This window comes from Coenobita brevimanus, chromosome 107 (assembly GCF_032717465.1).
Source record: "Coenobita brevimanus isolate Jiangsu-jjx chromosome 107, ASM3271746v2, whole genome shotgun sequence".
Lineage (NCBI taxonomy): Eukaryota > Metazoa > Arthropoda > Malacostraca > Decapoda > Coenobitidae > Coenobita > Coenobita brevimanus.
In genome coordinates this window covers 25,939,091-25,958,501 of record NC_137060.1, presented here as the reverse complement: position 1 = coordinate 25,958,501, position 19,411 = coordinate 25,939,091, and the positions used below count along the sequence as shown (strand labels likewise).

Here is a 19,411-nt window from a genome sequence, read left to right as displayed (position 1 = left end):
CATGGTTTTCTTGCTGTCGGGCATTACTTTGGATATTCCTATGTGTGTTTTGATGTCTAAATACTGCAGACTGACCTGAAAACAGCACCAAAATTAGGAGGTGTACTGAACATACAGTAGTGGATACGTAGGGTGTTTTTTTGGTTTTCAGTGTTTTTTTTGCATGGTTTTCTTGGTGTTCAAAATTATTTTGGATAATCCTAAGTATGTTTTGATGTCAAATTACGGTAGAATGACCGGAAAACACTGACAAAATAAGGAGGGATACTGTACATACAGCAGTGTATAGTTAGGGTGTTTTTTGGTTTTCAGTGGTGCTTCTGCATGGTTTTCTTGGAGTTTAGCATTACTTTGGACATTCCTTTGTGTGTTTTTATGCGTAAATATGCCTGAATGACCGGAAAACACTGCCTAATTGAGCACAGGTACTGTACAAATAGGTTAGGTATAGGTTGGAGGTTGGGTATAGGTAGGGTCTGGGTATGGTAGGGGAATAGTATTCATTATCCAGATGTTGCCACTATTCAGACATGCCTTTGGCTCTATTATGTCCAGATAAATGAGGGATTACTGTATGTATATATAAGTTTGTGTGTGTGTGTGTGTGTGTATGTATAGACATATATATATATCTGCTACACAGATACTCTATAAACATTTCATAATCCAGTCCTTCTTTTCATGTGCCTGTGACACAACCTCTACACATCATTGTTGTGATTCAAATGTAGTCTCTCAATCCATCACAAATCAACTCCTCATACATCTTCCTATACTCGTTCCCTCCACCTCATCCATGGTACCTGTTATGTCACATGAGACAATGAACCACATGTGCAATAGGGGTACTGTAGTCATAATTTAACATCAAGGATGTGTATAGGCTAACATGCTACCTTATATATAACAACTTCATGTGGGACATGATTTTGGTTCATGACTTAGGAAAAAGAAAATCAAAACAATTTAGCTGTTAAATCATTAGCAACTCAGTCATGAAACAACTTTAAACGACGCCTGCTTGTACCTGTACTATACTCTTAATCTTACTGTCATTTTCCAATCATTTATTCAAATCATTTTTTATTTCTGGCTAATTTCTCCTTTGTCTCTCTTTTGTCTGTACTGTCCTCCCTCCTTTATGGTTCAGTCTGCATTCCTAGTTCTTCCATCTGTAACATTTTTTTATATTCAATATCCTTCCTCTTACAGTGTCTCTAATGCACTGCTTTGTTCTCTCATCAGTTATCTATTCTTTTAACCCTTTATACATTCCTGAAGTTTGAAAAGAGTTTGTACAAGAAAAGTGAATGTGAATGTAAGAGACACAAAATAATGATATTGGAAGAAAAGAATGACAATAAATTTTGGCGTGCAGTATTTATCTACCTCACCTCACTTGTTTTTTTTTGGTGGAAACAGGGGTTGGGATAATGATATAGATGCAGTACACAATAGGGACAGCCAGCAGGATAAAGAAAGGGTACATATGGTACACATGATGCAATGGGATGGTTCATGAGAGAGTTGTATTATGTAAACAAGGGAAAATGGAATGTAAGGTTCAGGAGAGATCATTTCATGGGAAAAGGGTAACTGAAGACTACTGCAGCATTGTGAACAACAGGGCAGTTAGTTTAGAGGTGAGGAGAACCCTGCATGAAAGCTTGTCACTACTAACACTCTCTTATGAGAGTGAAGGTTGTGTAGTGAGTAGGAGAACTAAGTTATAAGCAGCAGAAATGATCTTGTTCAGAACAGCTGCTGGCATAAGTATTATGGATGATGTAAGCACTGTGATACAGTACAATATAGTAATTTACGACTATACTGGATTAAATAAAAACGATGCAGAAAATGAAATGTGGGATTACTGACTATATATAGATATTCAGCTGGTATAGACATTAGGCAAGAATGCATATATATATAGAAGGGGAAAGAAAGTCTTTGAAACAGAGACTCAGGGTAATGTTGGAAACTGAAGACCATACACAGTATGGAAGAGAGTTGATCAGTACAGTGTACTGGTAAGAGAGAAAGAACAGGAAGGGAGTGACTGACAGGGTGAGAGATACGAGATGATATAGTCTGGAGGCACTTCTGTCACTGCCATGCCCTTTCTGGGTGTTTCCATGAGGAAGCATGGTATGACATAACCTTCTAATATTACTATCCAACATTCCTTAACAATTATCAGCATTTTCCTAACTCTTGGTTATTTTAATCTCACCTCCTCTGCTCTATTCATTTAACTTTTTCATGACCATTCCCTTCTATCAGTTTGCAGTCTTCCTCATTTCTTTTGAACACTGCATAAGTGATATCTCTTCCTACTCTTCTGAATCATTTCCTCTACCAATAAAGTTTCCCTTCACCTGGGTTTTCTGGTGCTACCATGTATCATTAACCTTTTGTAATAGATGGTACTGTTATATGGAGGTGAGACTTCTGTGTTTTATACAGTAATATATAATGTGTCTGATGAGCACTTTTGTTATGAAAAAAACACTAATGGGCAACTGAAAGAAATAATAGTAAAATGCGGAAGTTGTAAGGAAAGAGGAAATATAGGAGTACTGGAGGTAGGGGATGCAGAGGAATACAAGACAAACCGGAAAGAACAAAAGTAAAAGCACAGGAAGATGAGGTGAAATGAGGAAAGACCTTAGATTGACTGCTAGTGTGGCATAGCAAAAAGGTTAAGAGAAATGATCCTATGGTACCTTTCTCCCCCTTCCCTCTCTCTTGCGAGAAATATTAAATAGAAATTGCATGAGCTTATGACTGTTCAGCTTATAAATCACTAATAATTTTAAAAAATTATACAGTAATATTGTTATTTTCCCACCTTCCTTTTTCATTTGTCATTTTTGTTCAACACATTTCTTCTTACATAAACTTTTCATAACTTAGATCCTTTTCCATGCAATTCTTCACTTCTTATCTGACACACAGCTCAATCATTTTGCTCTTCAGTTGAGTTCCTAGTCTCGTCTTCTGTAAACATAAGCTTTGTCCTCTTCTTCTCAGTTCCTTCATTATCTTTCTACCATAAACATTTCATATGCTTTATCCTTCTTTGATTCAGTTCTTTGCTTTGCTTTGCTTTTCTGTCTTAATCATTCATAAGATTTTTTTTTTTTTCCAGCTCCTTGCTTATTCTTTTTTTGTAAACACTAAGCTTCTACTCACCTCCCTGATTCAGTTCCTTAATTCTTCTTCTACTTCCTCTGTGAACATCTGTTTCTTTTTCTCACCTCACCTCCACATTCCTTCCACTGACTCCATAGTCTGACATCATGAATCTGACTTCACGAATCTCCATACTCTGACATCATGATTCTGACTTCACGATTCTGACCTCACAACTCTGACTCCACAACTCCAACTCTGAATTCATGACTCTGGCTTCAGTATGGTCTCAAAGGGATTCCTGTGTTCAGGTGGCGGTGCTGGTCTTGGCTCATCTGGAAACACAAACACTTATAATGAGGAGAACAATTCACAGGAAGATGTGCCAAAAAAAAAACAAGCAACTGATTTAAGTTTTAGTCTGCGGTAAATGTGTAATCTACAAAACCACAAACAGCACAGGTATTAACAAAATGAGGGGCTGAATATATTATTGTGTCAAACATTTACTGGCACCTGGGAAGTTTATGTCTACTGAGGGGGGGGGGGGGAAAGTAAACTAGATACTGTACACTGACAGTAAAACTGTAAATGTACTGTGTGAATGATGTTGCTTCTATGATACAATAAAGTACAAGGAATGTTTAAAAGTTCTCGGCCTGAACCAAATGGAATGTGTAATTTGAAACTGTATTTATACTACAGTATATGTAATGCAGCTATTACCAACTAAGAATTACTGCAGCTATACAACTATAGTACTAATCTATGTAATTCTTGCTTTGCAAATGGCATTTTTTTTATTTTACAAGATCCAGTATGAAACAGTAAGATAAACTGATATACGCTGGAAAAGCCTGGAACATGTACCATCATCAGACATCTTTCATTGACGAATATGACTTCCAAAAATGCCCTGAGGATATGCAGCAAATGTCAGGAGACTCAGAATTTTCCTTCCAAAAGTGCTCTGAGCAAAATGTTTGGAGACTCAGACTTTCTTGCATGACAGGCCAAAAGTGGTGTCTCGAATCTGAATAAGACATTTTTTTTTTTTTTTTTTTTTTTTTTTTTTTTTAATGGTTTGAATGCCCATCAACATCAACTTCTGAGGAAAATGTCCTAAAGTCAATTGTTAACATGGTTTATGTATATGCAAAAATCCCTTGATACATATGGTGGTTCAAACTGAATAAGTATATTAAAAAACAAATTTTAAGTCTGCAAAAGGTACTGAACTAGGAACAAGGGTAATCCTGTATTTAATAAAAGATCCTGGCAAATTTCCAAGGAGGAAGCATGAATAATCATCTTGATACAAACACCACATTTCTTCATCAACACCTCTGTGTTCTTAGATACAGAGGAAGCTGTGCAGTCACTGCCTTGATAAAAGAACCATCATCACATATGACTGATTCACACATTCATTCATCATTTTATCCAGTGTTGCCCCATAAGGAGCATCAAAGCCCGGGACTATGCAAGTTGGTCCTAACATTTAAGATGAGAGTGACCAGCCTCACTCATCCCTGAGTGGCATTATGTGAGCAACAAACACCAACCACCACTTGGATATAAACCTGCACTGGCTTAATCCAAATGGGGCACCTTAATTGCCCTCTAAACCAACAGGCACCATAATTTGGTTATATGGTTACCACCCAACGTAGTAAGTGGTTTTCTGGTGTACAGGAAACCATTTGGCTTGTCACTCAGTGTAGAGTCACCCATTGATAAAACAAAGAGAGAAGAATGAAGGAAAGAAAGACAGAAGAGGAAGGAAGGAAAGAAGGAAGGAAGAGAAGAAAGGGCAGGCACCCGAGAGCAGAAAAGGAAGGAAGGAAAGAAGGAAGGAGGAGAAGAAAGGGCAGGCACCCAAGAGCAGAAAAGGAAGGAAGGAAAGGGCAGGCACCCAAGAGCAGCACTACATCGAGTGAGTGGATGGTGAGCACCCCCAGACACATATGAAAAATAACACAAAGTCATCAAACAATGTGATAAGGAAAACTCTGCCCATTTTATGAAAACAGTGTTACTACTGACAAGTCTCCTGTTGAGATAGCTGCCATGCAAGAAATGAGTTTCAACTGCTTAATCACCTTCCACATATGTCAGTCTTCGTTTCCAGTGCTTACCATTTCCCAAATTAAACGAACATTTCTCAGGGCAGATATTACTGGGCAATTGCAAAGTCTTGTCTGCTGTTAATTACTGGTTAGTTTATATCCCTATGAGGAAATAACATATACAAACTTTTTTTAATAGGCTCATCTTTCATTGTCAGGCCAAGAACTTACTGATTTTCATTCATATATAGCAACTCAGTAAGTATATTTGTGCTGCAAATGAGTTCCACCTACAGTATTTTTTTTCACTGGCAATTACGGACATGAATGGCAACATTACAGAACACTGTAAAGAACACCTTAATGATACTGCAGTTATGCTAAGATCTATTACTAATGTGCAGGTAAAAATGGGTTAGGAGACAATTTTATTAAAGCAAATTCATACTATGTAAAATAATTATATGAAAATAACAAATGCTTGTTAAATAAATACCCAGGCCTGGTTTAAGAAGGACCCAGAAACTGATGCCACTTGCTTTGTTATTCCTAAATGGCATTAGTGACAAACAGAAGCCCATTTGCCAAGGCATGAAGGAGAAAACAGAGGTGCACCATGCATATGATGAAAGCCCAATTTAACAGAAGAATTTGTGAGTTAAAAATGTGTAGTATAATCTGCAACTGTGCACTGAAACACACAAAAAACATGATGGAAAAGTTGACAGGGAGCCACAAGATGGTCTGGAACGTAGGACAGGTTTTTAAAGTGACTGCCAGGCACATAGTCTTGTGAACTCAATCTTGGTTATGGACGCAGCCACGGGACAGTCAAGCGTTGGTGAGGAAAGAGGGAAAATGAGAGCTAGCGAGCTTTATCCACCTTTTCCGAGCGAGAAACAAAGTCGGGGCTCTACCAATTCCTATCTTTCAAGCTGCCAGTCTCTTCCTCTGAGGTGAGATATATGAGGATAGGGTTCTCGTCAATCCTGCGCACCACGTTGTCCCCGGTGCCCGGCTGGCTGCCACCTGCCTCAACACACACCACACTCAGTCATCAGTGGCTGGGCTTCTTTCAGTACCAACGAAGCTACTGTTTTTTATAATGAAGTAGCAGTAGGGAGGGGTGTGGGCATTCACTGAAGTAGTGTCACTGATAATGACAGTAGAGGAGTTGGCTGGAATGTCACATCTGAGCAACATAACTCTAGATAAGTCATTTTTACCAGGCTAACATACATGTATGTGACTGTACAGCCCACAGGATGTTAATCAATAAAAGAACTGAAAACACCCAGCACAAATGAAGTTTAAAGTAACAAATTAATAATGCACTACAATGCAGCCCAAGGCTGCCATTTTATTACACCAACTGAAGAGCTTAGAAATCTAATGCATATGCAGGCCATGGTTACATAATTCAGTGCTATAACTACACACAATTTAAAAAAAAAAAAAAAAAAAAAAAAAAAAAAAAAAAAAAACCATTGCATTCATATGCCAGAGCTGAAAAGTTAAATATAAAACTACAGTGAATCGTATTGCATAATGGGGACACCAAAGGTATGGGGAAAAACAAAATGGATATGATGAGGGCACCAAAGGTATGGGGAAAACAAAATGGATATGATGACAACAGAAAATATGGTTAATCTGAGATAAAGCACCACAGGACCTGTAGTAACTTTAATGTGATAAGGAGAAACTGAGAGACCTGGAGTGGCCTCATATATTTGCATGTAGCTTCAGGACAAGTGAGATCCATCACACTGTAAGATCTTACAGTGTCACAGGACATACATTGATAGAATATAAGATAAAAACATACATGGTTCTGAAACACAACATATCACATATACTCCTGGGGTATCTAGAGGTTGAGCAGAACCTAAAGAAACTACAAAATGCACAAGAATTTCTGAGGAACTTTAATGCTTCATAGGGCAGGGATTCCTCTCAGTGAATAAAAGCATGTGATATTAATCAGAAAAACATAAAAATGAAGCCCTACCCTCTAATGGGTTATGGTGCAGCATGTGCTCAAATGAAAGGTGGATAGATATATAAGTAATGTACAGTACAAGAGAAATGTTAAGGTAGAAATGGTGAAAGCGAATTACAAATTATTCCCTTCAGGGCATACCTTCCTATGGGTAGCTAGGTTACCTTAGTCCAGTACATTCAAGGGTAGGTAACCAGCCTACTCTCCCTGAAGGCATCACACAACAGGAAATCTTCTAGTCACGATAAACCCAAGAGCACAGCAAGGCTGTTCCTCTAACTGGAGCATTTTAATCACTAAATCAAAAGATAAAATTTCAAGAGACTACAAAGACAGAAAACAGATATTTGTAAGAAAGCAGATTTTTGTAATGAGAGGAAAACTACCATAAGCTACAGAGTATTTTAAGAATTTCAGCCTTGATACATATGAAATTGTGGAATGTCCTAGGTCTAAGGGAACCTGGAGACATACCATCACCTGAGACGTAAACCAATCTATATTATCCATTTTAGGTCCAGAGGGTAAAGACTAGGCTACAGTACAACCTGTGGAAACAAAGCAGCAAACTTGAGATTTGACTATGTATTTCAGTTCAATGATATCCTTTTGTTGCACCTACAGGGGCAACCAAATCCAGTGTGTGTACTAAAGAAGTCAAGCTCTTACAACCTAGGCTTTCAGTACTACGTTATTCAGCCTTAAGGCCAAGTTTGAGAGCAAACATTTGGTTCCATCTCACACTGTCTGACAGGTGCACTTAACAAGGTGGTGACAAAGGAGGCTTAACCCCTTCAACATGATGTAGTTTTAATTTTTTCTCACTACCTTCTGATGGTTTTACATTATACAAATTAGGAAAAGAAATCTGGTTTTTGAAGGATGAAATCTGGCAAGTTGCAACTGAAGAGTGATATGCTGGGATGGTTGATATGGTTGGGGTGGGTCTGACTTTGAAGGGTACCCTTCATATCTTTCCCTTCTTCTGCCAGACAATTTATTTAGCCGAGGAGAAACTAGAAACAATCACTATTAACTGTTTGTTTTTTAGGGGTCTCTTTCAGACAGAACAAAATCGCTTGACTGCAGTAAAAATAACACATGAAAGACATCATTACACTGAAAAGATTACAATAACTTGAGATAGCAAAGGATAGCCTAAAGTTTATGATGATAAGAAAACAGCAACAGTAACAAGTACTGTAATACCATACTTCCCTATTCAAGGTGTATGACCACAAAACTTGGCTATCACAATCAGATACAGTCACTGTAGATGACCAGTCTACTCACCTTCATGGCACTACTGTATGTGATCAGAAAACTGCCAGCTACCGTACAGGGATCAAACTTACACAAATGGCAAGACTGTCATTCCAACTGTTGCACTGTAATATCCAGGAACCACAAAAATTTCTCCTCAACATCACCATTAGTGCAGGAGATTGGTATCTTCCTGTGTTGGCACCAACATAACTAGGTAACAGAGCTGCCCAGTTATCCTTTCCTATCCCCTGAAATGAGGATGGTGGTTTGCCGAATGACAACTTCAACCTGGGTTCATGTTCAAATGAGTGTGGGGCCAAAACAACAACAAGAACAACAACAACATGCATCATCATTCTACCAAAACAACAATAACATCAAGAACAACAACAACATGCATCATCATACTGAACATAATTCCCACTAGAAAAGGGGGTCGGAAGGGTCCAGAAATAGCAACAGGCAGCACAAGTATCAACAGAACAGCCAGCGAAATGGACCAAACATCCATTCACACCTTTGAAATTCACTGCTCCATGGTAAGACATGGAGGACCAGCAGAGGGACCAGATCTAGAGAAATTAATACCTACATAGTGCTAAATATTTATGAGTTATGGTGATAATTTTGAAGATTCTGTCAATAGTTACGCAATACTTCATGACTTGGGCATTTTTCCTGTTATTTCTAGAGTTTTTCAATTTAGTATGATTCAAGGCCTAATGATTTTGCAACTCTGCATGAAATGGGAAGGTAAGGTCAGACCTGTGTGGTTGTTCTGAAGTATGACGCAGGCCAGCCACTCCTCCTGGGACACACGGCGGTCTCGGTTCACATCACAGTATCTGGTTAAGTTCTTGCCACATCCCTTCAGTTTGGGGCTGCAGGAGAGAAAAAGAACAAGGATACGGGTATCACCACATTAAAGCCAATATCGGACATGCTGTGATGTAAACAGTCCGAGATCAGGGTCAAAGCTGGAAGAACACCCTGTTTCATAAGGCCACGATCTAATCACTGCACTTTCCACATTCATCTACATTATATCTATCAATGAAAACTAGAACCTCCTAAACATGGCCTACTGAAAAGGGGTGCCCTTCTTCCAACTTACCCCAGCCTACATGATCTGATTCTGACCTCAGTGTGAAGAGCCCCTATGCCTGAAAGGAATACTGCATTCAGTCACCATTAAACATGTAGACGGTGTGCAGGTAAATTGATACACTATATGAAGCTGCTTTTAACTTACGTTTACTTCTGGTTTATGTTTGAGGGGCTAAAAGAAAAACTACTTATTTCTTAGTTAAAAACTGCCTGATGAAGAATCACAGGCAAATATATGAGGAAAAAAGAAGTGTATTATCAGCAAATTAAAAGAAAAAAGGGACGAGGTAAGACACAAGAACACTTGTAAATAAATACTGTACAAATAAACATCCACTGTACTAAAGAAGTCAAGCTCTTACAACTTAGACTTTCAGTAGTACACTATTCAGCCTTGAGGCCAAGTTTGAAGGCAAACATTTGGTTCCATCTCACACTGTTTGACAGGTGCATTTAACAAGGTGGCGACAAAAGAGGCTTAACCCCTTCAACATGATGTATTTTTTATTTTTTTTTCTCACTACCTTCTGATGGTTTTGCAGAATTCAAATTAGGAAGTGAAATCTGGTTGAAAATGAGGTAATGAAGTCTGTTTCTAAACCTATCATTTCGGGAAATTTCTCTAGAGTTAACAGTTCCTTTTAGTATCCTGTCTTGAACTATATAATGGTCTCTTAACCCCTTCAATCTGATGAAGTTTTCTTAACTTTAGTCTTGCCATCTCCAGACGATTTTACAAATTTTATGAGGACTGTTTTGGATTTGGAGAGTTGGATACAGCCATCATCAACCTCTTCGCTACAGGTATTTAACTGGCTCTCCTAACCTGACTGGAGTATTTTGAAGGTGGGAAAATTAAACAAAATATTGTATATCACTGGGGTGCATGGTGTAATTACTGGAAGACACAGGTGTGTAAGCATGAATGTACCAGTACTAAATTAAGGGGGAGAGTGAGAGGCTTGAGGTAAATGGGGGTAAAAGTGAACAAAATACAGGTAAGGTGAAAGACTTCTGTCATCTCAGAAAAGAGTAAAGTATGTGACGGAGAGATATGAAATGAAACTGTCAGAATAATTTCATGCCCCTTTTCCCACCCTAAAAGTTAATAAAGTAAATGAAGGGTGCAAAACAATATCTGATGACAATGATGATGGAGGAAAGAACAGTGAGAAATACCGGTACATTAACTACGATGGCCTCTCAGATGAAAAGATAAGATAAAAAGTGGAGCATCAAGGTTGAGATAGGACAAAGCTAAGTGAAAGAGATAAGGGGGTGTGAAGTGTGATGATGAGATAACTGGCAAACGATAAGAAAATGACACAAAAGGACTCCATGTCCAAGGGACAAATATTATAAACAAGAGATGACAGACAAATGGATGGAAAAGCCTAAGTGCTAAATAACGAAATTAAAGGCTAGTAAAAGGCATGGTGAAATTAAACTACTCAGTGAGGCTGAAGCAATGCATCACTTGTTTACAACAAGCCTATAATCCTTAAAATATATTATCATAACCTATTCTCTAAATACAAAGGAATGGGTAGTATCCAGAACAGGAAGAAAAAACAAAAGCAGAAAAACATAATACCTGACTTACAACTCTTGAATACAGTATAAATATAAATGCTGAAGTACTGCTTGACATACCTGAGGGAAGTGCAGTGAAGTAAGTCCTCACTTAAAGTCTATGATGTGTGCAGACGAAAATGTTACTTCAAATGATATGCATTCCTCTTATTTATAACAGAGGGAATGCAGCACACCCACCCATATATGTGCACACAAACACATGTAATAATAATAAATAAATAGTACTGACTTCAAAATAACTTTACAGTAAAACATAAGCATTCTATATGAAACACTCCATCGGTAACAGCAAATCTCATATAGGTATTACTTCCCTAAAGGTGGAGTCTGAGGATAAGATACTGCGGTCTAGAGTATTTGAATGATGATGATGACAATAATGAAGTTACACTGATGCGTCTTGCTTACGTTTTCAGTAGTCTCCGGACAGCTTTCCATTCCCTGCGTTCCAGTAATTTGTTGTCGTCCACATCAAGGCTGCGGAAGTGTGAAAGTGCTGCAAATTGCTCCACTGACTGGCCCGCTGAGTCTGGGCCGGTTGTTCTGAAATTGCACAATATGAAAAACCATGACACTGCAAGTGAAAACCTGAGTCAAATAATATAACACAGGCAAGAATGTAACAAAAAAGGATGTTGATGGATTGGATTGGTTCATGGGTTCTGTTTCTAACTCTGCTATTTAACAGGTCTTTATTTAACCTGAATAAAAGCTTGTGGTTATATAGAGGGGAAAAAAATGTAATGAGGGGATTAAATAACATTAAAACCCAATTTCCACACAACTCTACCAGAAGTACAGAGAAACCCCAAAATTACCAACCTGTCACCTCCTTCAACTTTGCTCAGAAGGAACTTTTTGAGGTCCTGCATGAACTTATTCTTCACTCTGCCGGTACATCCTGTGGGAGAGAGGCTGAGTAACGTACTGCTACGGTACAGAGTGAGAGATGTGGGAAGGCTGGAAGAAAAAAGAACACTGAAAGCAATGGGTAGAAGGATGCAAGTGGAAAGAGAATAGACAAGTAAGGAACTGTCATGGTCATCATTAACCCAAATCTAATTCCCAGCTACACGAGTGAGGTTGTTGTCGCCTTAACCTTGTCTGTCTGGCTGAGCAGACCAACTGACCACAAGCAAACACCCACCCTCCTGTCTCAGACAGTGCCTCGCCAGGGTCAGAATGAGGGTCCTTCCACGTGGTGAGGTGCTGGGAGAAAAGGATGAGGCATAACCCTCAAGAGGATAAGCTATGTATGGGAGATATGCATGAGTAGTACAGCAGTCTTAGCCCAAACTTTCACTACTTGGTACTGAATATGTGGTTGAATTCTCCTCTTGGAAGTGTTATGCAAGGCCAGCTACCAGGCCTTGGCCACATGTCACACCCATAATAATACCTTCCAGAACAATGGTAATACCACACCTACTGCCTTTAACAGGAGTGAGGTAGGTTAAAAACAAAGAGAAACCACAAAAGTAAGATTATTATCAAAACGCAGGTCCAGTATGGTAAAATGGAGGACAAAGTCAATCACTGATTCACATATCATCTAGGACTGTGGAATCATGGCTCTTGCTAATAAATTAGATCATCCTTACAAACCAAGAGAACCTGTGTAGATTAGCAAGTAGGTTACAGTTGTATGAAGGACTGTGTTGCCCATTTCACTAGGTAAACAGCAAGCAAGTTCAGTCACAACTAACCTCGCATAACCCACTAACCCAGGTAACCTAACACGACTTAACCTACCCCTTGGAAATCAATTACAAAATCAAGAGAATTAACTTACCTAACCTAAGCTGTTCAAATCAACTATAAAATGAAAAGAAAGAACTAACATAACCAAGTCAAACTACCAATGTAAACATTATACTCCTTCCCCCACCTGGCCATATCCGAGCATGTGGCAGAGGTCTGGAACAATCAGGAGTGCCGTTCTCTATGCCCGTACCATCCAGGCTGCTTCCCGTCCACTCATCCACACATATGCAGATGTCTGAGGGCAGAGGATGGAACCAGGAGGTTACTGTTGCTTGAAGAAGGAACTTGAGATTACATCTGTGTGTTTACAGATCTCCCCATTATATCCTTTGCCTTGCAGAATTTTTGTATCCTGAGGAAAGTCACCAGCTGCTAACTTTTCAATACCAGGGCTCTCTCCGATGCTAACTGATACTTTGGCTGAAGTATTCTTCTATACTCTGCATTTCCTAGATAAAATAAAATAGCTATCTTAATTATCATCCAAAGCAGTAATTGAGATAATGAAATTAGGAGTTTCTTTTTCTGACAGAATTCTCTTACACACACACACACACACACACATATATATATATATATATATATATATATATATATATATATATATACACACACACACACACACACACACACAAAATCTGACATGAAGTGGTAAAATACACAATACATAATCATCAACTAAATGGTTAAATAAGCTGACAGTAGCAAAAACTACACAAAAGTCATCATCATTCTGAAGAGATTCATACAGACTGGTTTCAACCCCATCACTTCAGTGATTCTCCATTGATGAATACCAGCCAGGCATTGGCATAAGCCTGTGGATGTTCATCAATAAGGGTTGTTTCAAAGTCAAATAATTCTGTTACACACTTGACATTAACCCCACAGTACAAATGATCTTCCCTATGCTGAATACAATTATCATGTGGGAGAAAAAAAAAAAAAAAAAAAAAAAAAAAAAAAAAAAAAAAAAAAAAAGGGGGGGGCCCTTATGGAAACTTTCTTTTAACAATATCGCTACAAGAAGTATCCTCTCTGCTGAATCAAACATTGGCAGGCATAAAAAAAAAAGTGAAAAAGGTTATCAAACTGAAAGAGTCAAGAAATGAGCACTTACAGACTGCAATATAACTACAGAGTAGTTCACACATATTATATGATCAAGTCTAAATTGGCTACTGTATAATGTAGGTTCAATAGTTTTGCATATAATAATTCTCACAATTAATAAAATAATATTTCTCCCTTCTGGGTGTAAGGGTCCAATGTTTGGCTGCTGTAATCAAGAACCTTTAACCCGCCCCGTCCCATCGACGTATGGGTACATTGCAACGATTTGCATTTGCCAGTCCTGGCGACGTACCGGTACGTCGTGCAATTGCAAGGTCCCTAATTTGCACAATTTTCAAATTTCGCGCGTGATTTTTCGTATGTATACACGGGACACCTTCCTCTATTCCTCTACAAGATGCCAAGCAGGGACAATGCCTTCAATGCCTTACACCGCATAACCTCCCCCCTCCCCCCCTCACGCCATTGTCCCGGCAATTCACCTGTTACCAGTGACCTGGCTAGTAAAGATATTCAGGGCCAGAGTGATTCCCCAATCGATGACAATGTGGAAGACAATGTTTACATAACATTAGAAGAAGAAACAGCCAGAAATAATGATCAGGTAATGTGGCAAAAAAAGGTCAGGTATGGTGATTAGTTAGTGAGTGAAACAATGCTTATAATGCCTTTATTACTGCTTGAAAACCAATATACTCTCATACTACATATACATTCGTACCAAGTAAATAAATAAATACCGTTTATGAGTGGATAAAATAGTTACCCTCCCATAGAACTCGTTTTCTTTGGTGCCAGCATGTTAGAAAACCCAGTAAGGCAAGGAGGAACTCCTACCTGGATTGGGTATTTTAAACCTCAAGTGAGCGATTTCTCTATGAATTTCGATGTTTCTCACCAAAAGCGAAGGTTTTAGCCGAAAATTTTTTTTCTCGAAAATACCTCGGGACGGCCATACCACATTGAGTACACCGCTTCCCGTTCGATCAGCGAAGTTAAGCAACGTTGGGTCTGGTTAGTACTTGGATGGGTGACCGCCTGGGAACACCAGATGCTGTTGGCATCCCTACGTCAAGTGGGGTTGGTGGAGGATTAGTGCCCCTCCCTGTAAAAACAATTAACTCTAAGCCCTTGGCCACCCCGTCTGGGATACATGGCGTCTGGCAATGAATGAATGAACCTCGGGACTGGGGGATGTCGGAGGTGCGGAAAACCTCAGGACGTGACGGGTTAATCTTTCCTGCACTGCCTCTCTGTAAGGTAGTTTGCCACACCTGAATCATTGTTTTATAATCAACGTAAATTGTATTTCATATGAGGCTTGCAATGTGTCCTGGGTGGACCTTCAGCATGCCTCATTGTTGGTCTGCAGCTTAGCTGAAATTAAGGGCAGGATACCAGTCACTGGTTATACTACAATAAACTGCATGTGCCAGTGTAAACTACAGTACTGTACATACTGTACAGTACCAAATATATACTAAAACTGAAATAATATTTACATAAAGAAAAAGATATATGTTACCTGAGTAACTGAAACCCTGCCTTCTGCTCATCCTGAAATTCTTGACTGAACAAAAGTTGACGCAAACTTTGACTAAGCAACCACATCTCAAATACAGCTTTCTGAAATAACTACTGTAATTTCAACAGTTAATATGATAGAGATAGCACTGACTCTTGTGGCACTGTACAGGCTGATAGCGACCATCAGGCTGGCACTCCAACACCGGGATGCTGTTGTTGCCGTTGCCTGTACTGCCAGCCTCAGCACGGTACCGCAGGCAGGATGGTGGGGCCACTGCAACAAGATTCCAACATTACAGATGCAGTTACTGGTAATATGCTAAAGTATCACAAAGCTGCAGATACAAAACAGTGTATGTCCACAGCTGGATAAATACAATTACATATGAGTGTGTTGTCCTTCACGACTGGCTGAAGAGTGTAATTGTAAATGTGTAGAAAGGGAAGGGTGATGCCCTGGAAAGAGTAAATTACAGAGGCATGATAGTTTATTGTTCACGTAATGCCACTCAGGGATAAGTGAGGCTGGTCACTCATTTTAAATGTCAGGACCAACCTGCCTAGCCCTGGGCTCCTACACTCCTCATGGGGCAACCTAGGATTGGATGATGGATGGATGGATGGATAAAGCTTTTAGGTCAAATAATGAGGGTAATGGAGATTGTTCTACAAGGTGTTATTAGGGAAAGAGTGAAAAATATTGAGATACACTTTGAGTTTATGCCAGGCAAAGGGACTGCTGATGCCCTATTCATTGTTTGACAGCTTCAGGAAGAATATATAGGAAAGAAAAGGGAACTGTATTTTGTTTTTGTTGATTTGGAGAAGGCATCTGACAGAGTCCTTAGAGAAGTGGTGAGGTGGGCAATGAGAAAGCCTGGGATAGAGGAATGGCTGGGTAGGGTCATTATGGCCACGTATAAGGGTGCTCACACTCTGGAATGGGTGAATGGAGGTTTGAGTGATGAGTTTTAGGCGAATGTTGGTGTGCATCAGGGGTCAGTTTTGTGTCCCTTGTTGTTTATCACGGTACATGAAGCCCTCCCACGTGACTTCAGAAATGGACTCCCAAGGGAGATGTTGTATGCTGATGATTTGGTGTTGGTTGCAGAGAATGAAAGGACAGAGGAAAGATTTAGGAAGTGGAGAGATGGTATGGGGCACAAGGGCTTAAGAGTAAATGCAGATAAAAAAAAAAGTGATGGTATCTAAGGCTGGGGGTGGTACTGTCAAAGAAGAGGGAGAGTGGCTATGTGCGATTTGTCATAAGGGCGTGGGAAATAATTCCATCTTGTTCACCGTTTATAATAAGTGGGTGCATAAGAGATGTAGTGGTATTAAAGGCAGACTGCAAACATAATGTTGATTTCAAGTGTGCAGTGTGTCTAGGAGAGCATGTGGAGACTGCCAGGTGTGAAAGGAATGAACTTACCGGTGAGTCTCTTGAGTGTGTGGAAGAGTTTTGTTATTTGGGAGACATGTTATGTGCTGGAGGTGGGGCAGGAGCTACCTCTGTGGCTAGAGTGAGGAGGAGCTGTTGCTTCTCCTGACATTGAGAGGGCTCTCCCTCTGTGCTAAAGGATCTTTGGATGTGGCATGTTAAGAGCGTAGTGCTGTATGGTAGTGAGATATGGGCAGTAAAGGAAGAGGATATTCGCAGGCTAAAACGTACAGAAATGGCAATGATCAGGTGGATGTGCAGTGCGTCCTTGAGCGCAAGGCCTTGGAGGGCTAGGTTTACGGTGGAAGAACTGAGAGGTAGCATGGGACTGGAGTGTATTGGTGCTGTGATGGGGAGAGGTAGATTGAGATGGTTTGGACATGTGGAGAGGATGGGGGATGATAATTGGGTGCAGATAGTGAGAACCCGAAAAAGACCTGGGATGAGGTCATTGAGTGTGTCCTCTGGAAGCTGCTAAACATCAACCAGCATGGAAAGCCGCCATTAGGTGACCAAGGTTGATGCATGTAAGCACGTTGGAGCCTTCAAAAATAAAAAAAAAAGAATAATAATAATGATAATGATAATTATAATAATAATAAACAATAATATAAAAAGTCTCTTATTACCCCTAGTGAGGTGTACAGATCCAGGGTTAGGCTACTATACTGTACTCCAGAACATTTAAAGGTAAGTAATCATCTTACATCTCTGGACACAAATAATGACTGGAATCGCACACTGTAGTTTGTTCACCTTAACTTGGCTCAGAATTTCATCCATTTCCAGCTGTTTCATGTTGCTCAATGGCAGAAAATAATGTTACAGCTGTACATCTTTTCCACAGCACTTCTTCGTGACTCCGGAATTTATTCACGATAGCAGTTACAAAAATACATCTCCCAAAACTGTCCCATCAATTTACCGGCTTTCCTGCCAACTACCAATTTGCTTTTCGCTGTACACCCACCATACTGCTTATGAAATGGTTAATTTACCTGCTAACCTACTCTCCTACACTCATTTTAGTTTAACTTTGGCCTAAAACTGCAATCTCTCCACCCTGAATGCTCAGTAGTTGCAACAGATCAACACTAGACTATGATGCCGATCACGAAGTGCCGTGGAAAGAACGTAGAGCCGTAGCATTCTCTCGTTCTAGCACAGAGTCACGTGAAATAAACTGCAAAAGGATGAAAATCTGGGCCAGGTTAACGTGAATGAACTATACCTATAGTAAATGCTTACTTGTGGTGACTTCACGGTTGGAGCCACATGGAGGGTTGTTACACCGACGACCTGCAAATAAATAAATAAATAAGTAAACAGCAACGTAAATACTAAAGGTACAGTACCGGTAGTAGTTGTAGTAATAGTAGTAGAAGTAGTAGTAGTAGTAGTAGTAATAGTAGTAGTAGTAGTAGTAGTAGTAGTAGTAGTAGTAGTAGAAGTAGTAGTAGTAGCAGTAATAATAATAATAATAAATCATTCAAACAGCTAATGCTCAACATTGATGTCCTGGGCTAGGCTGTGTAGTTCAGATAATCAAGGCTAATGATGCCCCCCAGCGAATGGTGTTACGTAAGCAAGAAACCCCAACCTCCCTTTGCTGTAAATATTTATGGGCATCACACGTTAAGGCGCACCAACCCACCAGGCCATTTAGTTATGTAGTTACCATCCAGTGCAGTAACTGGTTTCCTGGGTGGTAAAGAGGCATTAGCTCTTCACCCAGCAGTCACCTAAGGTAGCACTAAATCCAGTGAGTGGATGGTGGGGGTGTCACGTGTGGAAATAAATGAACAAAAAATATCCATTCATCCATCCATCATCTTAAACGAGCAAAATTAAATCTCCATGTAAAACTGCCGAATATAAAACATTATTGTGGTAATCACGGTTTTTTCCATAAGAACATACATGAATAATGACTACTAACAATAGGAAAGAAATCTATACCTCTTAGAACATAACTATACTAAATCTAAATCCCAGCGAATGTTGAAAAAAAGCATAAATATTAGCCACTAAAAAACAAAGCACACTTCCATTCATACTGGACATCCGTGCGCGTCTCACTGGTAATCACCATCATATCCCGACTTCAAACCTCATCGAGAAACTGTGTAAGGGAGACGCCAGAACAAAAGTGGGAAAAAACAAAAAAAAAAAGTAGGGGAGCTGCTACAAATATTGCAAAGGTCAATATAAGTTTAGAACTCTATCAAACAACAACTGAAACATCTCATGCAATATCTCACACATCCAAGCCATCAAAATACCGGCGCCAACTCACAAGCTAACCATTTGTACCCATTTTTTTCGTGTTTCCTATTAATCTTTTTATTCGCCGTACTGAAATGTGGATGTTCCGCTCCCTAGAGTTTTCCCCCTCAAAAGTTTATTCACCTATGTACAAAAATGGGATGT

The 19,411-nt window shown here is 39.5% G+C and overlaps 2 protein-coding genes and 1 non-coding gene across 3 annotated transcripts in view; 1 reads left to right on the top strand and 2 right to left on the bottom strand.

The window, feature by feature from the left end:
• Positions 1-19,411, bottom strand: part of LOC145416778 (dnaJ homolog subfamily C member 9) — a 412,599-nt gene that overhangs the window by 93,283 nt on the left and 299,905 nt on the right. The gene's annotated exons all lie outside the window — the stretch shown is intronic.
• magu (SPARC related modular calcium binding-like protein magu) overlaps positions 6,118-19,411 on the bottom strand; it is a 146,675-nt gene continuing 133,381 nt past the window's right edge. The window contains exons 9-15 of the mRNA XM_080285676.1: positions 18,230-18,280; positions 15,692-15,814; positions 13,064-13,174; positions 11,998-12,076; positions 11,584-11,718; positions 9,238-9,353; positions 6,118-6,233 (exon numbers count right to left, since the gene is read on the bottom strand). Of these exons, the coding sequence (XP_080141802.1) occupies positions 6,118-6,233; positions 9,238-9,353; positions 11,584-11,718; positions 11,998-12,076; positions 13,064-13,174; positions 15,692-15,814; positions 18,230-18,280 (731 nt within the window). The remainder of the gene's footprint in view (positions 6,234-9,237; positions 9,354-11,583; positions 11,719-11,997; positions 12,077-13,063; positions 13,175-15,691; positions 15,815-18,229; positions 18,281-19,411) is intronic.
• On the top strand, positions 14,958-15,076 carry LOC145416841 (5S ribosomal RNA). Its single transcript, XR_013900363.1, has one exon. It is a non-coding gene; the product is annotated as a 5S ribosomal RNA (ribosomal RNA).